At 36.8% G+C, this 21,690-nt stretch overlaps 1 protein-coding gene across 5 annotated transcripts in view; it reads right to left on the bottom strand.

Moving 5' to 3' along the window:
• Positions 1–1,498: 1,498 nt before the first annotated feature.
• Positions 1,499–21,690, bottom strand: part of KLRF2 (killer cell lectin like receptor F2) — a 25,033-nt gene continuing 4,841 nt past the window's right edge. The window contains exons 1-6 of one of the 5 annotated variants that reach the window (XM_033223447.1): positions 13,802–14,516; positions 10,219–10,317; positions 6,509–6,556; positions 4,850–4,998; positions 4,482–4,591; positions 1,499–2,235 (exon numbers count right to left, since the gene is read on the bottom strand). In XM_033223447.1, the coding sequence (XP_033079338.1) occupies positions 2,091–2,235; positions 4,482–4,591; positions 4,850–4,998; positions 6,509–6,556; positions 10,219–10,317; positions 13,802–13,868 (618 nt within the window). In that variant the 5' untranslated portion in view covers positions 13,869–14,516 and the 3' untranslated portion in view covers positions 1,499–2,090. Of the gene's footprint in view, positions 2,236–4,481; positions 4,592–4,849; positions 4,999–6,508; positions 6,557–10,218; positions 10,318–13,801; positions 14,517–21,690 lie in introns of those variants that run through there. The other 4 variants (XM_033223446.1, XM_033223448.1, XM_033223449.1 and 1 more) reach the window with 4 other exon arrangements.

Genomic DNA, 21,690 nt, shown 5'->3' with positions numbered 1-21,690 from the left:
ATGTGCCTGATCTATTTTCCACCGAATGCTTTTTTGGAGTTAAAATCCAAGGAATAGAAAACACATATGATAGATGCAGTAGGCAGATAAGGGCGGATCCCCAGAGAATCTCTGACCCACCCCAAAAGTGTTTACATCAGATGCTTTTGTGCGGATGAGGGAACCTACCCAGGGCCTTGTCTGGTCATGCCCACAATGGACTGGGGACCTGCTTGCACACTGGGAGAATGTGGTAGAGCTCCTGAGAATTCAAAGCTTATGCAGGCAGGAGGAGCCTGGCCTCTTCAGCTTGTGTGTGTGATCGCGTGGTATTCAATCTGTGAGGTGGCACTGTTGGCAGGATGCCTCCCCTCACTTTTTTTTTTTTTTTTTGACACTGAGTGCTTTCTTTTGATAAATTCTGCTCTCCTCACTTTTCAACGTGTCCACGTGCCTAATTTTTCCTGGTCATGTGACAAGAACTTGGATTTTAACTGAACTAAGAAGCAAAAGATCCTGCATCACATACACAGAAAAAGAGGCAGAATTAGATTAAATTTAATTTTTTAATATACTGAAAAAATAAGGCTTTGTGTTTTTCTGTTAAAAATAAAACCCAGAGAAACAGAGAATAGCATGCTAGTTTCCAGGGGATAGATGGAAAGGGAAATGGGAAATTGCTGCTCGAAGCACAGAAAGTTTCATTTATGCAAGATGAATAAGTTCTAGAGATTTCTTCTACAACGTAGTACCTACTATTAACAATTTAGTAATGTGCACTTTAAAATAATTGAGAAGCTAGACACGGTGGCTCATGCCTGTAATCCCAGCACTTTGGGAGGCCGAGGCGGGCGGATCACTTGAGGTCAGGAGTTGGAGACCAGCCTGGCCAACATGGTGAAATATAGTCTTTACTAAAAATACAAAATTTAGCTGGGCATGGTGGTGCATGCCTGTAATCCCAGCTACTCAGGAGGCTGAGGCGTAAGTATCACTTAAACCTGGGATGCGGAGGTTGCAATGAGCCAAGATTGCACCACTGCACTCCAGCCTGGGCAACAGAACGAGACTCCATCTTGAAAAAAAAAAAATTAAGAGACTGTATCTCGTGTTGTGTTCTTATAAAAATAAAATCAGATAGACAGAAAAGAACATAAGGACATATTTGGAGGTGATGGATACGTTTAGTACCTTAGCTGTGGCAATGGCATCTCAGGTATATACAAACTCACCAGAAAGTATACATTAAGTATGTGCAATATTTCGTATATCAATTTGACCTCAATAAAGCTTTAAAGAATAAAGACATGTATTAAAAATAAAAACAAGTTATTGTAGTTTTTTCATTTAGAAGCATTACATTAAAATTTTATATTTGGATAGAAAAAGAAATAAATTTGTATTTCACTAAAGAAAAAGAATAGGCACTGTTAACATCCATACATATTTCTTTCAATTCTTAATTTACATGCACAGATTTGCTTTTATTCTTTTTGTTTTGAATATTTGGCCACATGACTTTTTTTTTTTATTTGTATGCGTTTAAACGGTACAAGTATAATTTTGTTACATGAATCAGAGTGGAGAAGTCTGAGCTTTTAGTTTATCCATCCCCTAAATATTGTACATTATACATATTAGGTAATTTCTCATTACCCGCTCCCCGCCAAACACTTCAGGCTATGATACACAAATGAAAAATTCAGAATTCCGTGCTTCAAATATTATATTTGTACATATACTGCTTCTTTCCTTCCAATCTACCACATAGCACATATAGCTAAATAACATTCCTTTAAAGTTGTTTTATTCTATGCTATTTTAATTGCAAAAAATATCAAACTATTAAATAACTATTAAAAGAATTACTAACTTTTTATTTAGCTTTTATTATCAATGCCATGGAAAAGACAAACCAGAAATCCAAGTATAGAGTAAAAGTTCTGTTCAGAAGTTGTCTTTGTGATCAATTTAGGATAAAATACTTTTCTCTTATTTAGATGATGTCTATTAGCAGAAACTTTCTGTTAGAAACTTTACCTAAAAAACCCAAGTCTTTAAAATCTGGCTGTGCTTTAACGTGCAAAGTATTTCTACATTTTGTTGTACATTTATACAACATTGGTTCTATTGCGCATCCAGATCGCATCTCTCTGGCAAATTCCCTTAAATGTGGAACTACAGTCTTCAGAATACACCCACTTCCCTGTGATAACGGCACAGCTCCTATCATCAGTTGGTCCAATCACCGAAAACCTAAGAGATAAAGGACAGATTTTTGAGCATCTATCTTAAAATGATGGTAGTATCTCTTGAAATTTTATCCAGCTAAAATTTTATAGATAATTCTTCAGCAGCCAAAGTTTTGCAGTGGTTCTAGAATGGAATTTTCATTGCTAATACAACCTCTTCTCCTCTTTCCTATCTTAGTAACAACACCATGCAAGCTCAAGCTCGACTAGAAGACATCCCAGCTTCTTCCTTACCTCTCAAACCTCTCATTATATATACCTGAAAGACCTGAGTATTCCATTTCCAGATTATCTCTTCTATTCATTCACTTCTCCCAGCTTCTCAATTTAGACTCAAGCTACCAATCTCTTTCCCTTATCTCTAGCCATAGCCTTCAAACTGACCTCCATAATTTCAATTTTGTTTCCCATCTATTAATTTTCCACATAGCAGCATAAATAATTTTTTATAAGGTAGGTAGATGCCAAAATGAAAAATTTTAATAGAAATTACACAGTGACAGGTATGCTATAACAATGTGAGTTGGGAGGCAGTTGCCCAGGATTTTGTTTAAGTCAGAGTAAAAACTATTAAATGACCTTAAATTCCTCATATAACTTCCACAGTATAAGGTTAGGATGATGCGCGACATATTAATGGAATGCCTTTGAAGACAGCTATTTCATAAACTAGTCTTTCTAGTTACTAATGATTATTTAAGAAAATACAGACTAAACACTGTTATAACCACCTGCATGTCTGTCATTTTCCTTAAGTGATAAGATAAAAGCTTTTAAAAGGGATATTTTACCTTTATAGTAATGCTGGTTTCCAAAAAAAGTAAAAAATAATTATAATAAAAATTAGTAAGAAATCTTTTATTTTTTTCAAAGATTGCATTAAAAGCAGGTCCAGGAAATGGACACTACTTCATCCTTTAGTTTTATGTTCATGAAGGATGATAATAAATGTAGAATAGATGTATCCAGGTGTAGATAAATATCTAAACTGAAATGAACTATCACTCCATGGCCTTTGCTCCAAACTTAACCACATCTCAAGTGTTTTGGTAGCATGACTAGTAACTGAAAGCACAGAAGAAAATATCTAAATGTGACACTTCAGAATTTTAAAGCACTCTTACATGCAATACCTCATGTTGTTCACATAAGAACAATGTGAAGAAAGTATCATGAATCTTTTTATACAGATAAAGAAGCAGGTATCAGGCTGGGAGTGGTGGCTCACACCTGTAATCTCAGCACTTTAGGAGGCTGAGGTGGGTGATAGTTTGAACTCAGGAGTCGGAGACAAGCCTGAGCAACATGGCAAAACTCTGTCTCTACAAAGCATACAAAAAATCAGCCAGGTGTGATGGCATCACACCTGTAGTTCTAGCTAGTCTGAGGCTGAAGTGGGAGAGCTGCTTGAGCCTGGAAGGTCAAATCTGCAGTGAGCCATGATCATGCCACTGCACTCCAGCCTGAGCCACAGAGCAAGGCTCTGCTGAAGAAAAGAAAGAAAGAAAGAAAGAACGAAAGAAGAAAGAGAGAGAGAGGAAGAAAGAAAGAAAGAAAGAAAGAAAGAAGAAAGAGAGAGAGAGAAAGAAAGAAAAGAGAGAGAGAGAAAGAAAGAAAGGGAGAAAGAAAGGGAGAAAGGGAAAAAGAGGAAGGAAGGAAGGAAGGAAAGGAGGGAGGGAGGGAGGGAGGGAGGAAGGAAGGAAAGGAAGGAAGGGAAGGAATGAAGAAAAGGAAGGGAGAGAAAGAGAGGGAGGGAGGGAGGGAGGGAAACATATGAACAAGTTCAGTTGAATTTCTGAAGGGCAAAATTTTTAAAACCATGTTTACTGATTTCAACTCCAGACCTTTCTACATATTCCAGCTTTTATTTATAGGTGAATTTTGTCTTTGCTTTTACCACATGAAAAGTATTTGCATACAATTATTTTCAAATGAGATTTAAATCAGATTAGAAATTTAAAAATTATTATGAATTTTGGACAATTAAAATGCCAGGTGACAAAATGAATACTTTCCATTCCATTTTTCAAAATTAGTGAATGTTAAAGAAGAGAGTAAGCAAAGAAAAAAAAGGGAGGGGGAGGAAGGAAAGAAAGAAAAGAGAGAGCTAGAAAGGAAAAAGGAGAAAAAAAATTAAAGATAAGGGAAAACAGAGAAAGAAGGAAAAAAGAATAGAAAGTGAGGAAGCTTAATATAAAAATAATTCTATAAATAAACATTATCACCCCTCCCTTGCAAATAACTACTCACAATTCTGGAACTAAAAAGTGTTCATCTATCCACATCCATAGGTTTCGGAATGTAACATATAGTCCAATCCAACCAAAATGTCCAGGTTTTAAACTGTTCTGTATGAACTCCTGCAGAGGAAATAGTGTATTTATTCATTCATTTGTTTAAACAAATTTTGATGCCTTCTATAGTGTGAGTCTCTGTGCCGGCATTAATAAAATATATTTTTTCATGTACATTAGCATTTTTTCATGAACAATAGTAACTACATTACGGCTAACACATGTTCAAAAGCAAGGACAATAAACCTCCCATGCTTCTTAGGCAGTGAACTTGCACCGAGCCATTTTTCCTTGTGCATTTAGATCCTGTTTTTGATTTCTCACCAGCTCATCCACATTTTGAATCACCAGTAAATGTGCCTGTAGCTGTGTACAATCACGTTGACTCTCTTTCCACGTTTTAAAAGAAGTTGAAAACCAGTAACATTTCCCTTGGTTCAACAGCCAGTCATCTGGGCACAAATAATTGTGTCCTAAAGGAAAATATAGGGGAAAGTTAATTAAACTTTACAGCCAACAGGGAAGATATAAATATTATCAAATGTGACCGCTTGGAAAATAGATTTTTCCAAGTCTTTTTCTGTCATTAAAAAGCAGTTATATAAAATGAGAATAATTTGCTAACCTGTATATTTCCAAGAGTCGGGCAGGGTTTTGGATGATGGAGTAGGGGAGAACAAAGCTTGTGAATTCTAATCCCCATAATCAAAGGAAGCAAATTATAACATTTTTGACAGTTAATTATAAACTGAAAAAGTAAAAACATTATTTAATTTCCTCCACTATCTGGTTCTAATTCCTTTGACATTTCAATATTGTCTTTACATCCTGCACTTCATGTCTGTGAGATTACTTACTGTTACTGACGCATTGGGTACTTATTCTCCTGTGCTTTTTGTTCATACTGTTACCTTAGTCTTGAATAGCCTCCTCTTCCTTCTTTACCCGCTAACTTGTTCTTTAATGTACAATTGTATGTCCACCTCAGAAAGGAAGCCTTGAACCAGTCAATTTCTGCTATCTATAAGACTCAACACAAAGGTATCATAATTGATACCTTTGTTAAAGCAAAGGACAAATCGTTTATGTCCTGGTCATTTGTAAACATCTCCGTATCTTCCACCTGATTAGAAGGTTTGTGAGGTGGGAATGTCATATTCATCTTTGACTGTCTTATCATTTAGTACTTTGTATGTAATAAATGCTTACTGTTGAATGTTGGCTGGTTGGATTAAATATTTCTAAGTTAAAGCATGTCATATTTTCACTGTTAATATTTTAGTCTGTCAACTACGACCCTAAAATTTTATTTAAAAATTATTTTTAGAAATTAAACTATATGTCCAGCTAAGATTAAAAAAGTAACCTGAGCAAGTATAACTTGAAAAAGGTTATTAGGACCTAAATTTAGATTTATGAAACATCATATATATTCTTAACTCATTAATACATGCTGTCATCTTGCTATCTAATATAATCCTAGTGTGGGATAGACTTGTTTGATTAATCTACATGAAATATTCTATGATATAGTTATTATAACATCCTCATTTGAAAGTTTAAAAAATTATGTTTAATTTGCCTAAATTCATGGGAACAGTTGGCTGAAATGTCTTGATTCAAACACAGGTCTATCCCAAGCACACTCTTCCCACTACAGCCTACAGCCATTACATGTTACACCTATCAGTGGATGCTCGATAAATACTCGGTAAGTTAGGTATGGCAGGAAATCCACTATCATCCTGTTGTTGACTCACTAAAACCCTATTTTTTTCCTCCTAGAAATCACTACAACCGTCCTTCCTTTCAACCATTTGATATGCAGCAGTGGCACTGAGGAAGAGGATGTCCTTTTCAGTCTCATACCTTTCTCCACTAGCGCTGTTGGCTTACTGTGTAACATGGGTGAATGCAGGAAGAGGGAAGTCAAAACTAAATTTACCCCTAAAAGTAGCACACAACAAACAAAAAGAGTGTTACCTGATAGACTGCTGATATTTACATTCTGGGAGAAATCCATTTTTTTATCTGTACTCAGTGCAAAGAAAAGATATGAGAAACATTTAAAAATTAATAGCAATCTAGGTACATGAGAAAAAGTACCAGCAGAAAATGAAGGCATACTAATAAAAATTGTGAGTTTCTCTTCTCCTATGCATCCACTCCTCTTCTTCCCCAGATTTAACTACGTTTTACCATATCTGCTTGTACTCGTTTAAGTACAAATCACAACTCTATTTTTTTATTTTTATTATTTTTTATTATTATTTATTTATTTATTTTGAGACGGAGTCTCACGCAGTCTCGGTTCACTGCAAGCTCTGCCTCTCAGGTTCATACCATTCTCCTGCCTCAGCCTCCTGAGTAGCTGGGACTACAGGCATGCACCACTACGTCCAGCTAATTTTTTGTATTTTTAGTAGAGATAGGGTTTCACCATATTAGCCAGGATGGTCTCAATCTCCTGATCTCGTGATCCGCCCGCCTTGGCCTCCCAAAGTGCTGGGATTACAGGTTTGAGCCACTGCGTTCGGCCTACAATTCTAAATATTATGTACAATCTTAGACTTCATATATGATGTTACATTTTTGTATATTATTTTATTTTTTTCACTGGACTTTTAAATTGATGTTCTTTTTTCTTTTTTTTATTTTTATTACTTTTCTTAACTTTTTAAAATTTTATATATATACAGAATCTGGCTTTGTCACCTGAGTTGAAGTGCAGTGGGCCATCACGGCTCACTGCAACATCTGGCTCCTGAGCTCAAGCCATCCTCTTGCCTCAGTTTCCCAAGTAGCTGAGAGTACAGGCGCCCACCTCCACACCCAGCTAATTTTTGTGCATTTTTTTTACTAGGGACGGGGTTTTGCTATGTTGCCCAAACTGGTCTGTGGAACTCCTGGGCTCAAGCGCTCCGCCTGCCTCTCCTCCGAAAGTGCTGGGATTACAGACATGAGCTCCAACCACCTAGTCTTGATCTTACTTCCCTTTGCTGCAGACCAAAAAAAAAAAAACATCTTTTGACCATATCATCAAGTTCCTTCAGCTTCCTAGTTGCATCGTTTAGAGTTTGTTTTCATGTAGACAGAATTAATTGCTAGCTAGGAAAACAGAACACTTGTTCATTTGTAAAGTCTTTTAATTATATTCTGGGGCTACCTTGATTCTCTCTTAAGTTAGCCACCCACCTCCCACATTCTTTTTTGCTCTTGTTATTCCAAAAGAATGAATGGAAAAAATATTTACTTAATTACTCTTGTTTTAAATTTATGTTAAAATCAAGATTGCTCATACCTTTGAAGACATCATTGCTCCAGTAAAGTCTTTTTAGGTGCATTTAAAATCTGATGCTAATTTGCTTTGGGGGAAAACTATTTATGTAAACCCTTTAGGATTATATTTTTACTCATGGTGTTCTGAAATTATCTATCTATCTAAATCTATCTATCTAATCTATCATCTCTTTCCAGGTATTATCTATTTTTGTATTCTGTTCTGAACTTAGTGGGTTCTTGCAAGCTGAAAACTCATGATTTTTGGTTTTGCTTTTACTCTAGAAAAATGGTTTATATTACTTTTTTCATTATTTTATATGTACTTTTTTTTCACCTATTTTCTTCTTCTGGAAGCTTGTTAAAAGAGCTATTGACCTTCCTGGATAAACAGGTATTTTTTTTTAATTTTTTTTGTCTCAGATATCCTCTTATATTTATTATTTTTTTTCTGACATTTTTCTTTATGCTCTGGGATATTTGGTTAGCTATCATGACTTTTCAGAAGACAGGTCACAAGAAACAGGCAAGCTATGTGGTAGACCTATACACTACTCCCCTCTCTCACTCCAAAACCAAAACAAGGGGGTATACACTTTATTGCACGGACCACCAGTCCATAAATCGGGGGCTCTACCTAGCTCTATCTATATATCTCACTGTTTTAGAGAGTTCTTTTTTTTTTTTTTTCCATGCTATAGGGGCAAAACCCACTGTGTAAATAGACCGACAGATTGACAAGACACCAATCGAAAAGAGCATGGCTTAGGAAGTCTTTCACTTAATTAGTTTGCTTCATTTTTTTGACTTTCAAAAGTTATTTTATTTTTAAATGTAATGGGTAATAAGCATTGTATGTATTAAAGAATTACCTTGTTTTAGACCTCCATTTACCCTCTGACTCTCCTCTCTGAAGTGGAGCCCTGCCTTAGCTTAGCCATGATGAACAGCTTTCATCTACACAGAAGCTGTCTTTTACGCTTTCTTTGAACTAAGTTTCTCCCCATTGATTTATCCAATAGCATTATACTATCCACTTTTCATTTGTTTTTAAATTTTCTTCCCTTTCCATTCTATGTGCTTTGATTAATTTACTCTATTTTGTTATCTTTTCTTGTTCTACGGATAGATTCTTGGAAGAGAGGAGATATAAATATTTATGGTCAATACTCCATTTTGACTGGAAGCCATGAAGAATATTTTAAACTGGTCAAAATCCAAGGACAAATTTTATAGAAACACACATATTGTAATTGTTATTAATTTATTAGAATAAAAATATGGCTAAAAAATATTTTTTCTACTAGTAATTCATCAACATATCAAATTTTATTGATTTCTTCTCAATAGCGGTTTTCTTTAAAAGAATAATTATTGCATCATTTATGTCATTTTACCATTTATATTTTATTGAAGAGAAAACTGATTTACAAGAGAGCAGACTGGCCTGTAAAAATCATACTCAGTGTCTAACAAGAAATTATCTACTCCTGAATTTTAGGACCATTTTTAAAGCCATAGTAATTACTACAGTGGATTCAACTTCTTAGAATTACTGGTTAACAGAAAGCGATACTTACTTAGGTAGATTCATAATAACTAAAAATAGTCGTTTAACATTGAATGTTAAATAAGTGGACCTTTTCGGGTGATTAGTAATTGATTTCAATATAGCACTAAACACATTTGAGGTATCTGATTGATATTTAGATAAAAAATACATTAAGTAGAATATATATTTGGTCTGAGAAAAGTCTGGCATTTTCCCTTGTTGTATTGGGAAAAACACAAAATTGCCCAATTGCCCAATACAAAAATAGATCCTTTATTAAGAAGTAAAGGATCTTCTACACTACAGAAGTTGCTTTAGGACTCACCTATTTTTAGAAATCTCATCTCAGAAGCCCCCAAAATCTATCTCCTGTCATGTTGTATGTAAAACACTACTCATTTTAGCTCACAGCCTTAAAAGCAAGACAGAAAAATCAAAGAAACTATGAATTTCTTTGGTTCAAATAGAATAGCTACAGTATACACATAAAAGTACCACTTCAGGAAGAAAAAAATCTGGAGGTCTAAAATGGTTTTCAGAGGAGTCTTAAAAATATATATATACTTAAATAATGATCTCACAAAATGATACCAATGAGCACATACTCTTTAGTAAAAACACATTCCTTTTTCATTATAAGATAATAAAGTCAACCTCTATTGGGGGTTCTTTATAAGAAAAGATGCAGAATAAATACCAAGTTTGCATTTGAGCATTTAATTTTTTAAATTTAACATAATTTTATAATAAGACATATACCAGTTTTGGGCTACAATGTATAGCTTGTCTTGGCATTCAGAGGAATGAAGGATCAACATTTATCTTCCGAAAATGTTCAAATAAATAAAAATGTACTACTCACGCCAGAACTTCAGGCCAATCACTGTCATAATGAAAATAAGGATCCCAATGCATCCAAATATGAGCAGAAGACAATAATATTGTGGATATAGGGAGAAATCTGAAATGTTGAATTTTACTTCATGAATTTTAGAATTCTTGTGATTATTCACTTTATACATTTTTTTTCATTTTTATTACAGAGACAGTTCATGTTCATTTCAGATATGTCATTAGAATTTATGATTAAATGAAAATTTAAAAACAAAAAGTCTATAATCCCAAATCAAGGAGATACTACTATTATTAAATGTTTTGGATTGTACTGACATAGATTTGTTAATTATTTGGTGGTGTTTTTGAGGACCTAAAAATGATGTCTTAAATTCCATACATATTATACATACAAATAAATATGACATATATTATTTATATAAATTATATAAGATATAAATATTTGTTATGCATATTGTTATATAAAATATAAAGATATACAATCTAAACATATTTTTCTATATATGTAAATTATATAGAAAGAATAATATATAAAATGTATATATCTATGTCAGGCACAATTACGTGTTCTATTCAATTTAGTGAGTCGACGTTAAGAAATAAAAGAGGGAAAGAAATATTTATTAAACTTCTATTGTATACCAATCACTGTACTGGAAATATCCACATTTTATTTCACCTTATACCTGTAATATATTATATTTTCTGGGTTTGACTCTTCAGACAGGAATCAGTTTCACCCTAGGTAGTGTTAGATCTCCAATTCATGATGTTTATATGGCAGCTTTGCTACAGTATTTCATCACGTTAGAGTTGACAAGAACAGTTTCCTTACAGAGGAATAAACAAATAATCTCTAGAGCATTTAAACAGGGACATGTATATTATAATCCTCTTTCAATTTTATCTACTTTTTTCCACATATTAGCACTTTTGAACAAATTGGATTTATACACTTTTTTCACAAAATTATAACAGGTTCCTTTTATATGCAGACATCATATAATTAATATCTCAATCTAGAATCATTCTAGCCAACTTACCAGGCTAGTGGCCAAAGAGAAAGCAAAGTAATTTGAGATACTCTGATAATTATTCCCTAGTTTTTATTATTTTATCTATAAACAAGCATTTAACTTCATCACCTTGGTTGTACATTTCACAAATAATTTGCCTTCTACGTCATAATAAAAGTGCTGTTTCTCAAATCTAATTTCCATGTGGATGCCTTACTTCAATAGGTTTTATGGATTTACTGCATCTGATTAGATCTATAGTATATACTTAGAGAATTTACTATATGTAGTGTACCTTTTGAAATTTACTACTCAATTGTCTGTATTACTGTGTAAGTCCAAAATAATTTTCTTTCTTTTTCTTCCCTGTAGATATTTCTGATGTTCAAGCAAACATGGAAATACTTCTACTTAATTGAAAATCGTCAAAATACATTTCTGCAATTTTATGAGAAAATACCAGTCACAGGTATATGGATCTGTAGTTAATTGGTAACAAAGAACAAGTGGTCTTTCCATACATGGAAAGTTCCCTCCCTCCCAGGGAGCGAGACTTTAAACTTCTTGCCAAATAAGATTTATAAAAAACCTAACAATAGATCAAAAATTAATATTTTCATGTAAGCCATGATTTACATACTATATCAAGCCAGATGAACAGAGAGCGGAGTACCTGCAGTGCAGTATGCTGACCTATCTTAGCAATGCTGGGCTAGATGCCATTGGCTTACATGGGGCTATATGAAGAAAACTACCCTGCAAAATCTGCTAGTGCTACTATTGCAAGAACACTAATTGTATTATTTTATGTGCTTCATGAGAACTCAGGAAAATACTTTTTCTGATTTAGGACCAAGATTATTTATATCTATCTTAAGCAATAGGTGTAACTTTATCTTATACACAAGGTGAATTGAACAACTTCCCTTAGGTCAACAATAACAGGGAAGCTTGGAAGCAAATGTATGGCAAGCACAAACATGCCTACAGTAATTTTTCTGGCCCAATTTATTTTCCCAGCCCTATCCTTCTTTCTTTCATAATTTAAATGGATATTATCTTATATTTTATGTATCAATACTCAGATTTTCAGTCTCTGTACACATTTGTATATTAAAAAGTAGTTTATAGATTAAAAAGTAGTAAATTTAATTTAACATTCACGTAAAAGCATCATTAGGTAGATTTTTCTTATTATAAATCAAAGTATTGAGATTTAAGAAGGCTAAAAGCTTCTGCCCGGAGCCATACATTTAGTCTGTGGGCTTTAGGGTCTGACTAACTTTTTTTTTTTTTTTTTTTTTTATGGAGTCTTGCTCCGTCACTCAGGCTGGAGTGCAGTGGCATGATCTCAGCTGACTGCAACCTCCGCCTCGGGGTTCAAGCGATTCTGCTGCCTAAGCCTCCCAAGTAGTTGGGATTACAGGCACACGCCGACACTCCCAAGTAGTTGGGATTACAGGCACACGCCGACATACCCAGCTAATTTTTTTTGTATTTTTAGTAGAGACAGGGTTTCATGGTGTTGGCCAGGCTAGGTCTCGAATTCCTGACCTCAGGTGACCCGCCCACCTCTGCCTCCCAAAGTTCTGGGATTACAGGCATGAGCCATCATGCCTGGCCTGCCTCAGACAATTTAACACCAAGGGTACTCGTTTTTGCTGCATGGAAGTAAGTTACTGTCGAAAAAGTAAACATTTGCTTCATGATATTGAAACATGAAAAGGATCCTGAGTCTTCAGATAATGAGAAAAGTGTCATTTTTGGGGGGCGCAGGGGAAGTTTGCATTTGCTAGATATAAACTGAGATAGTACACAAGAACGTTCAATATATATGGCAGAACTGCCACTGTGACTGGTAATTCTCCATTTCTGGCCTATGTCATCTTAACTTAGGTCTTGGCTATTTCGACAAGATTCTTTTCAAAATTCCTGAAAAAACAAAGCCAACCACAGAGCAGCCCTAAGGAGCAAGGATTACCCTTTTCTTGTTTTTCCCTCTCTTCTCGCATTCCTGGTGGATGGTTCTACCAATCCTATAGAGACGTTATGAACACTAAAAATATTATATGTGTATAAGCATATATAAGCATATATATATAAGCTTATATATATATATGCTTTTTAAGCTGTAAAACACTACAGGACCACTGTTACTCCCACAACCACCACTAGATCTTACCTTCCCACTATAATAGGCAACTTCACGAAACATGTTTTCACAGATATCATACCAACATTAGTGTTTCCATAAACTTTAAGTTTTGTAGGAGGAAGTTTCTGTAAAAACACGACTTTTCAGCCTTTTCTTCGAAACTTATGTTCTTATGCTACAATACACAGGATTACACATCGTCATATTAGCATTTCTCTTACCTCATGATTCTGAAAATACAGCCTTTTTATTGTTGATGCTTTCATGAATCTAAATAATCTAACAGACAATTTATGACCATTTTTATATTCCTTATTATTATTAATTTTAAGATGTTAAAAATATTCTAAGACAATTCTCTTGCTAGAAGAATCATGAAATTTTAAACTAAATGCGGTGATGGGGAGTAATATTCCTACCTTTAGATTTCTGCTTCGATTTACGATTCTTGAAACTCAACATCATGTACCCATCTTCATTTTCCATCTCTTCAAATGTTTACTGTGTTATTATCCAGAAAATAGTACAAAGAAAGTGGACACTAATCTCAACCTTGGATATGTCTCTTAGGCACAGAGTACCAAAAGAAAACTAAAAGGAAAGGCCAAAAATAGTCAAAATTTACTCAGACACAGATGTATAAAACCACACAGGATGTGTTGGTAAATGAAAATGGATATAAGCTTGTTAATATCTGGCTACAATTCTGTGAATTTCAAGGTAAAAGTATCTAATGTGTTCTACTGTTTTCAGCAAATGGACTTTGTTTCTGCCACTTGTGTGCGGTGTATTAGAAACATAATAGAGAACAAGATAGACCTACTTCCTTTCTTCATGCCTTTTATAATAAAGTAAGAGAAAAAATAAAATAAAACAATAATCTCTAAACAAACAAAACAAATGTCTAGGTAAATGAAAATTCAAATTAAGAAAGTTAAAATAGCCATTTTGCTATTTGGGACATAGATTAAAAAGTAGTAAATTTAATTTAACAGTCACGTAAAAGCATCATTAGGTAGATTTTTCTTATTATAAATCAAAGTATTGAGATTTAAGAAGGCTAAAAGCTTCTGCCCAGAGCCATATATTTAGTCTGTGGGCTTTAGAGTCTGACTAATTTTTGACTAGTAGGGTCCAAATCCCCAGATTGGGGATTGGGTGAGACACAATGAATCTCCTCTCTGAAAATATGGGTTAAGTTTCTGGCCAACATACATGGAATTTTCCTTAGCATATCAAGCAGCTCCTTAGTGAAATATCCTTTCTTTTTTCTTTTCTTTTCTTTTCTTTCTTCATTTCCCAAAACTTCAAAATCAACTAATCGTTGTCACAGATTTCTGTGGATGAAAACTCTGATTACTAATCATTCCCTTTGGCTTATTGTGGCAACTGCAACCCCTTGACCTCTAGAATCAAATCATTGCCATTGATATCAGAAAGCCTGATTCCGCTGTATCATCTCCCAATACATCTGTAGTCAACAGAGAACAGTTGCCACAGCAGGTTGTCACCAGGTTCCTTCACAAAAGCATTCTCCATCCCCCCATCCTCCCAAAAAATCAGTTCACAAAACTGACCATGAAGAGAGGAAATCAAAGTCTAGAGGAAGCTGTAGAAAGGAGAGAGAAGGTGGTCAACGACTGCCTAGCCTCCTCACTGTATAAAAGGTGGCAACCTTAAAACTGTTCCCCCACCCCCACCCAGGGCTCCAGACCCCTCAGTTCTACCCAAGAGCCATCAAATAGCTTCAGAAACTTCTCTTTCCTTTACCTTCTACATCTGGGCTAATTCTCTCAGTATGGGTCTAACAGATTTGGTGGGATTGAATGCTGAAATATTTTAGAGTATCAAAACTTGAAGAGGTATAAAATATGTATCTGAATGTTTTTCCCAAGCTATAGATTTATTCAGTGTTTTCTATATACTTAGTAATTAAGTTCTGTCAGTTTAACCCTCTGCATATTTCCCTAGTAAATTATTTACTTCCCATTTTAAAGGACATCATCTTGCCTCAACCTCCGTGTAGGCTGACATTATTCCTTCACGGCATTTAGTCTCCTTTTGCCCTCTGCCCTTGGCCCATGAACAACAAAAGAGTATCTTTAAGGGTTGAGATACTCAATAAATGTGATGCTCCCCAAATCCAAAATAGACGTAGAAAATGTGCATCTTTTACAAAATTCATATCCTCATGTATGAATTAGTTAATAAAAGGAAGTCTTCATTCTCTCCAGAAACATTATAACTTTACACTTCTGAAATTTAGAATTTCCCACATCCATAGCAGATTATCATTTTAATCTTAGGTGTGGTTTTTTTTTTTTTTTTTTTTTTTTGAGACAGGGTCTGTTCTGTTACCCAGGCCGGATGTAGAGGTGTGATCATAACTCACTGTAACCTCAAGCTCCTGAGTTCAAGTGATTATAGACACATTGTTAATCTAATAGACTGCTGCATTGTTTCACTTTAGATTTCTTGGATTTTCATTGTGTTTAGACAACTTTGGATACACTGACTATACATGCCTTGTCATGGGTTAACCATTTGTGCCTTTGTTCATTTTCTGTTACTAACATATTTATGACTATTCCTCCATATATGTTCATTCATGTATTGATTCATTCTATAAGACTGTTTGAATATATGTTATGCTATGGCCACAGTTCTAACCACTGAGAATACATCGTCTAGTAAAGCAGATAAACACCTCTGAGTTTATGGCTTCATGGAGCTTTCATTCCAGTGGCAGAGACAGAGACACGTTACCCACTGCCCAGGAGTTCCTACATGTTTTAAATGTAGGTTACTTTTATTGTCTTATGAAGCTCAGTTAGTGGTGCTGTAGTGTAACCATCGTCCAATTAGAACTTTCATCTACATCCAAAACAGACCTTTCTAAGAACCAACTAAACTTTATTCCTCGTTTATCAGCAGGTACTACGAAATCTCTTTCTTTTTTTTTTTTTTTTTTGAGGCGGAGTCTCGCTCTGTCGCCCAGGCTGGAGTGCAGTGGCCAGATCTCAGCTCACTGCAAGCTCCGCCTCCCGGGTTTACGCCATTCTCCTGCCTCAGCCTCCCGAGTAGCTGGGACTACAGGCGCCCGCCACCTCGCCCGGCTAGTTTTTGTATTTTTAGTAGAGACGGGGTTTCACCGTGTAGACCAGGATGGTCTCGATCTCCTGATCTCATGGTCCGTCCGTCTCGGCCTCCCAAAGTGCTGAGATTACGAAATATCTTAAACAGCCATAGACATGAGCTGAGGGAGAGGTGCCAGTGAAACAGCTGGATAGTATCATCAGTATCATTTCTGAAGCTTGCCTGTACTCTCTGGTTGGCATAGGGGTCTTCAGCTTGCCTTTTCACTGAGAATCTGCCTGTGCTGATTCTGTATATACCAATCTCATCTTATAAGGAATTGCTGCTGGGAGTGCCTGAACTTATATTTGGTGAGTCTTACAGGTTTCTTTTTCTTTTTCTTTTTCTTTTTTTTTCTTGAGATGGAGTCTCGCCCTTTATATTTGGTGAGTCTTTCAGGTTTCTTTTGCTTTGCTTTTCTTTCTTTTTTTTTTCTTGAGATGGAGTCTCGCTCTGTCACCCAGGCTGCAGTGCCATGGCAGGATCCTGGCTCACTGCAACCTCTGCCTCCCAGGTTCAAGTGATTCTCTGCCTCAGCCTCCTGAGTAGCTGGGACTACATGTACCCACTACCATGCCTGGCTATTTTTTGTATTTTTAGTAGAGACGGGTTTTCACCATGTTAACCAGGCTGGCCTTGAACTCCTGACCTCAAGTGATCCAAGCGCCTTGGCCTCCCAGAGTGCTGGGATTACAGGCATGAGCCACCACGCCAGCCTGGGTTTCATTTTATTAATGGCAGTTCAGAACATATGGAGGCCTGATGACTTGTATCCGAGTAACCTATTTCTGCAAGGTCCAGGAGCATTCCAGGAGTTATTTCACAAAAGCTCTGTAAATGCTTAGCCATAATTGACCTGGTATTGCTCTAGGACTCAAAGGATCAGTAGAAATTGTGTTTCACCTGTTAGGACTTGGCCATAAATTCCACAAATTTTTTTCTCACCATTGATACCTTTGGTATTACAGTGTGCCATAGATTACATGGCTTCAGTGGTAGAGATGCTTCCGCCGCAGCCAGATTTGCTGAGGAGCCCATGTTTTCTCTCTGGGCCATTATGGGAGCCTTGCAGCCTTTTGTGTCCTCTAATACATATGTCAGTGTTTCAGGTATGAACACTGGTCCTTCAGTATCCAATGAGGCCTACCAGACATTGTGTCCTCTACTTTTTTAAAGAGATGCCCCGGCATGCACCAAACCCATGTAAACATAAAAATTTCACTGATGCACTTTGGGAGGCCGAGGCAGGCGGATCACGAGGTCAGGAGATCAAGACCATCCTGGCTAACATGGTGAAACCCCGTCTCTACTAAAAATACAAAAAACTAGCCGGGCGAGGTGGCGGGCGCCTGTAGTCCCAGCTACTCGGGAGGCTGAGGCAGGAGAATGGCGTGAACCCGGGAGGCGGAGCTTGCAGTGAGCTGAGATCCGGCCACTGCACTCCAGCCTGGGCGGCAGAGCGAGACTCCGTCTCAAAAAAAAAAAAAAAAAAAAAAAATTTGGCAGGTGCCTGTAATCCCAGCTACTTGGGAGGCTGAGGCAGGAGCAAGTCGTGAACCCGGGGGGCGGAGTTTGCAGTGAGACGAGATCGCACCACTGCACTTCAGCCTGGGCAACAGAGTGAGACTCCGTCTTAAAAAACAATTTTTTTTTTTCTCTGATGTGATGCAGTGGCCATTCAATCTTTGTTGTATTCACAACTCACTGAAGTGCGTGCATCTTACCAGAGTTTCCAATGTGCTTGCTCCTTCTTTCTCATCTAGTTCAATTTGTACAATGTCATTAGCATAGTTAACAAGAGTTAAATTTTGTAGGCTGTCCAAGCAGTCCAGGTCTCTTCGCTATGTTATGATAAAGAGTGGGAGAGTTAACAGACCTGGGGTAAGAATGTAAGTGTTTACTCATGTCAGCCCTAAATAAATACCAAACATTTTTGGTACTCATTTGTCAAAAGAGATAAAAAATAATTCTTTTGCCAAATTAGTGGCCATATTTTCTGTACCTGAGGGTAGGGTAATTTGCTTTAACAAGTATACCACATTTAAATCAGCAGCTACACTTGGAATTACCGTTTGGTTGAGCCTGCAATAATCAATTGTCATCATCCAGAATCCATATAGTTTTTGTCAGAGCTGCACTGGTGAATAAAATAGAGATAAATGGATACCAGCATCCTTGCATCTTAGAGGTATTTATGGGTGGCAATAACCTTTGTCATTCACTCTATAATGCAAAATTATTTTGGGTTTGCTATCGTGTCTAGTGGAGGGGAGGTGAGCAGTTTCAGGAGCCTTGTTCTTTCTCACCACAGTACATACCAAGCTGGCCAAGGAGTCATTGTGAACTTTGTACCAATTCTTAAGTATGTGATGTCCAATTATGTATTCAAAGACCAAAGAATGTCTACTGGGTGAGTCCTTGGGCCTGCTGTGAACCAGACATAAACAAGTACCCTATTACTGGGACTCCATAAGCTTCTACTCTAACAGGAGGCTCATGATCCTTTCCTGGGAATCAATGTCAACTTACACCTGCATTCTGCAACCCTAGAAATGTAAGTCCTGGATTTTTTCCCAGTTATTCAAATAAATGGACATGAATCCTGTTGTGAACTGATTTGTGCTCCCATCCAAACACATATGCTGAAGACCTAACCCCCAGTGGGACTATATTTTAAGAGAGTGTCTTTAGGAGGAACCTAAGGTTAAATAAGTTCATAAGGGTAAGGCCTTAATCTCACAAGACTGGTATATACATATAAAAAGAGGGAAAGATACCGCCTCTGCACATACACAGAGAAAATGTCATGTGAGGACACAGTGAGAAGGCAGTAGCCAGCTCCAGGAAGAGAGACCTTATTGAACATTAAGTTGGCTAGCACCTTGATCTTAGGTTTTGAGCCTCCAGAATGATGAAAAATAAATTTCTGTTGTTTAAGCCACCCAGTCTATGTTATTTCATTATGGCAGCTTGAGAATACTAATACAAGTCGCACTGGGTATGGACTGGAGAAATATTTACCATTTACTCTAGTCTTGGTGTTGAAGAAGGCTTCCTTTTAAGGATGAGTTCTCCCATTATTGGGTCCTCTGTCAGAAAACTGGCTTGGGCCAAACTAGATTGGGGTAATAGTTTATACCTTTTGAGTACATGGTTGCCCTTAGCCTACTAGTAATCCACCCTTGATTTCTTTCCTATTGTACATGTCCAGCAAAGTCAGTGGTATACAACTGACTGTTAAATTTTCAAAGGTTCTCAAACCAATTGTTAAACATAGTTAATTGTAAAAATTGTTATCTAAACTTCAAATTAATAACATTAAATTAATAAAATAATATTAAAGCAAAGGTATTCGTTGGTGCAAAAGTAACTTTTGCACCAACTATAAGGTGCATGAATGTGCTTTAGTCAAGTAGGCTGAGGCAGACATCCAGGCCACAGTGACTTAGCGCATTTGCAGCACAGGCACATGACTCCACTTGTTATATAACCTATTTGTATAAGATCATACTTGGCTCAAATCCACTATTGTCTGGAAAAGGTATAACTGCCCTGCTGATGTTGTACAGGTGCTCTTGGGCTTGCCTTGGCTCAGCATGGCATGGCTCACACTGGTACCCAGAAAGAGAGTAGCACAACTGACCCTTGTAAGGGAGAGCCAGTCGCCTTGAAGGCAGGCAGAGGGGAACCAGGAACGAGCTTGTGCCCAGAGGGGAAGAGTTAAGCTGCTGATCCTGACAGAGCTGGCCTTGCAGGCCAGGGCGTGCTGCTGTAAGTGCGGCGGTGGCAGGAGTCACAGAGCCAGAGCAGATCACAGAGATAAAGGCAGACAGTGTGAGAGAGTCGCTGATGGTAAATAAAACTACATCTCACCTGCCTAGGCCCCCCAAGTGTTCTTTCAGCTATCGCCCATCCACCCACTCCCCTCAGACCTCAGCAGGGGCTGGAACCTAACCCGGGTCATGACATTTGGAGTAGTTGTGGCCTTAATGCCAATCTAATAAAATCAATACTTAGAACTCATCAATTAGTGATGGTTTTTAGAACATTTTGCTATTATCCATGCATGAAATTATTAACATCTGTTACACCTATATAGTGAAAATAATATGTAATGCTGTATTACTGCATATTTATTTCCAACTCTGTGTGTTCAGTGATGTCACCTGGGTACCTTGAAATCAGCAATGGTGACAATAATTACATCACAGAAATCAGCTGGTGTTACAAACCAGAGCTTGTTGTGTGTGAGTTTTTCTCTGTTCCACCAGTTGTTAAAGGACAGCACAGAAGTGGAAGCACCCTTTTTGGCTCTCTGTATTACTTCTGCGAACATTGAGCTCTATCTGACACTGCTATAGCTGTATATGTCAGTAATCCCGGCTGCTATTGCAATCCAATCCTCATTACCATAATTGGCCCCAGCTTGTTTCAGAGTAGCGCTCTGACACTTGGCATTTCCTGCTTTAAACCCTGTGCCAATACTCTCTCTGAATTCAGTTCTGTGGGAGCATCTCCTACTGTGATCTTTGGCATGCCGAGAAGAGGTATGCTAAGCTCCTCAGCGATGTTTATGTAGGACTTAAGTTCTTCCACCAGTGCTTTCCTTATTGCTTTGGGAAATAAGGTGCCCATTATACCATCCCATAGAACATAGTCAATTGGTGGATTTCCTGTCCTTAATTCTAGTTTACCCACTATAGCACGCCCACTTCTCTAAGCATTTTATCTTTTCTTCAGCTACCTGCCATGGAAATTCTGGAATGTTACTCTACTTAGTATGAGCCATTGCTTTCTCCAGTCTTCTGGGAGTTATTTCAGCAGTGTGTCAGCACTGTTCACAGCATTTTTCCAAGTTATTAAATTCTATATTGCAAATGAATGCCCAATGCTGATAAAATCTCCCTTATCCAGTTTTACGTTTCTGTCATGATCTAGCACCCTCAGAATCCAATCCCACTGTGTACACTCCAAGCTGCTGTTATTATATATTGGTTAAGTCCAAATTCATTCTGAGTGTAGCCTTTTCTCTCCCTTATAAGCTTAGCACATAACCTTAGTTATTGGCCTTATGACCAATAACTTCTTAGAAAAGAAAGTAAGGGAGGGTTGTAAGGAGGGTGTGAAGGACTCAATATTTTCTTTAAGTAAGGAAAAAGATATGACCTCAACA

The sequence above is a fragment of the Trachypithecus francoisi genome, unplaced genomic scaffold (assembly GCF_009764315.1).
Source record: "Trachypithecus francoisi isolate TF-2019V2 unplaced genomic scaffold, Tfra_2.0 Lachesis_group11, whole genome shotgun sequence".
In the NCBI taxonomy this organism is placed as follows: domain Eukaryota; kingdom Metazoa; phylum Chordata; class Mammalia; order Primates; family Cercopithecidae; genus Trachypithecus; species Trachypithecus francoisi.
The sequence above is the reverse complement of the archived record's forward strand: the minus strand, read 5'-3'. Positions and strand labels throughout refer to the sequence as shown.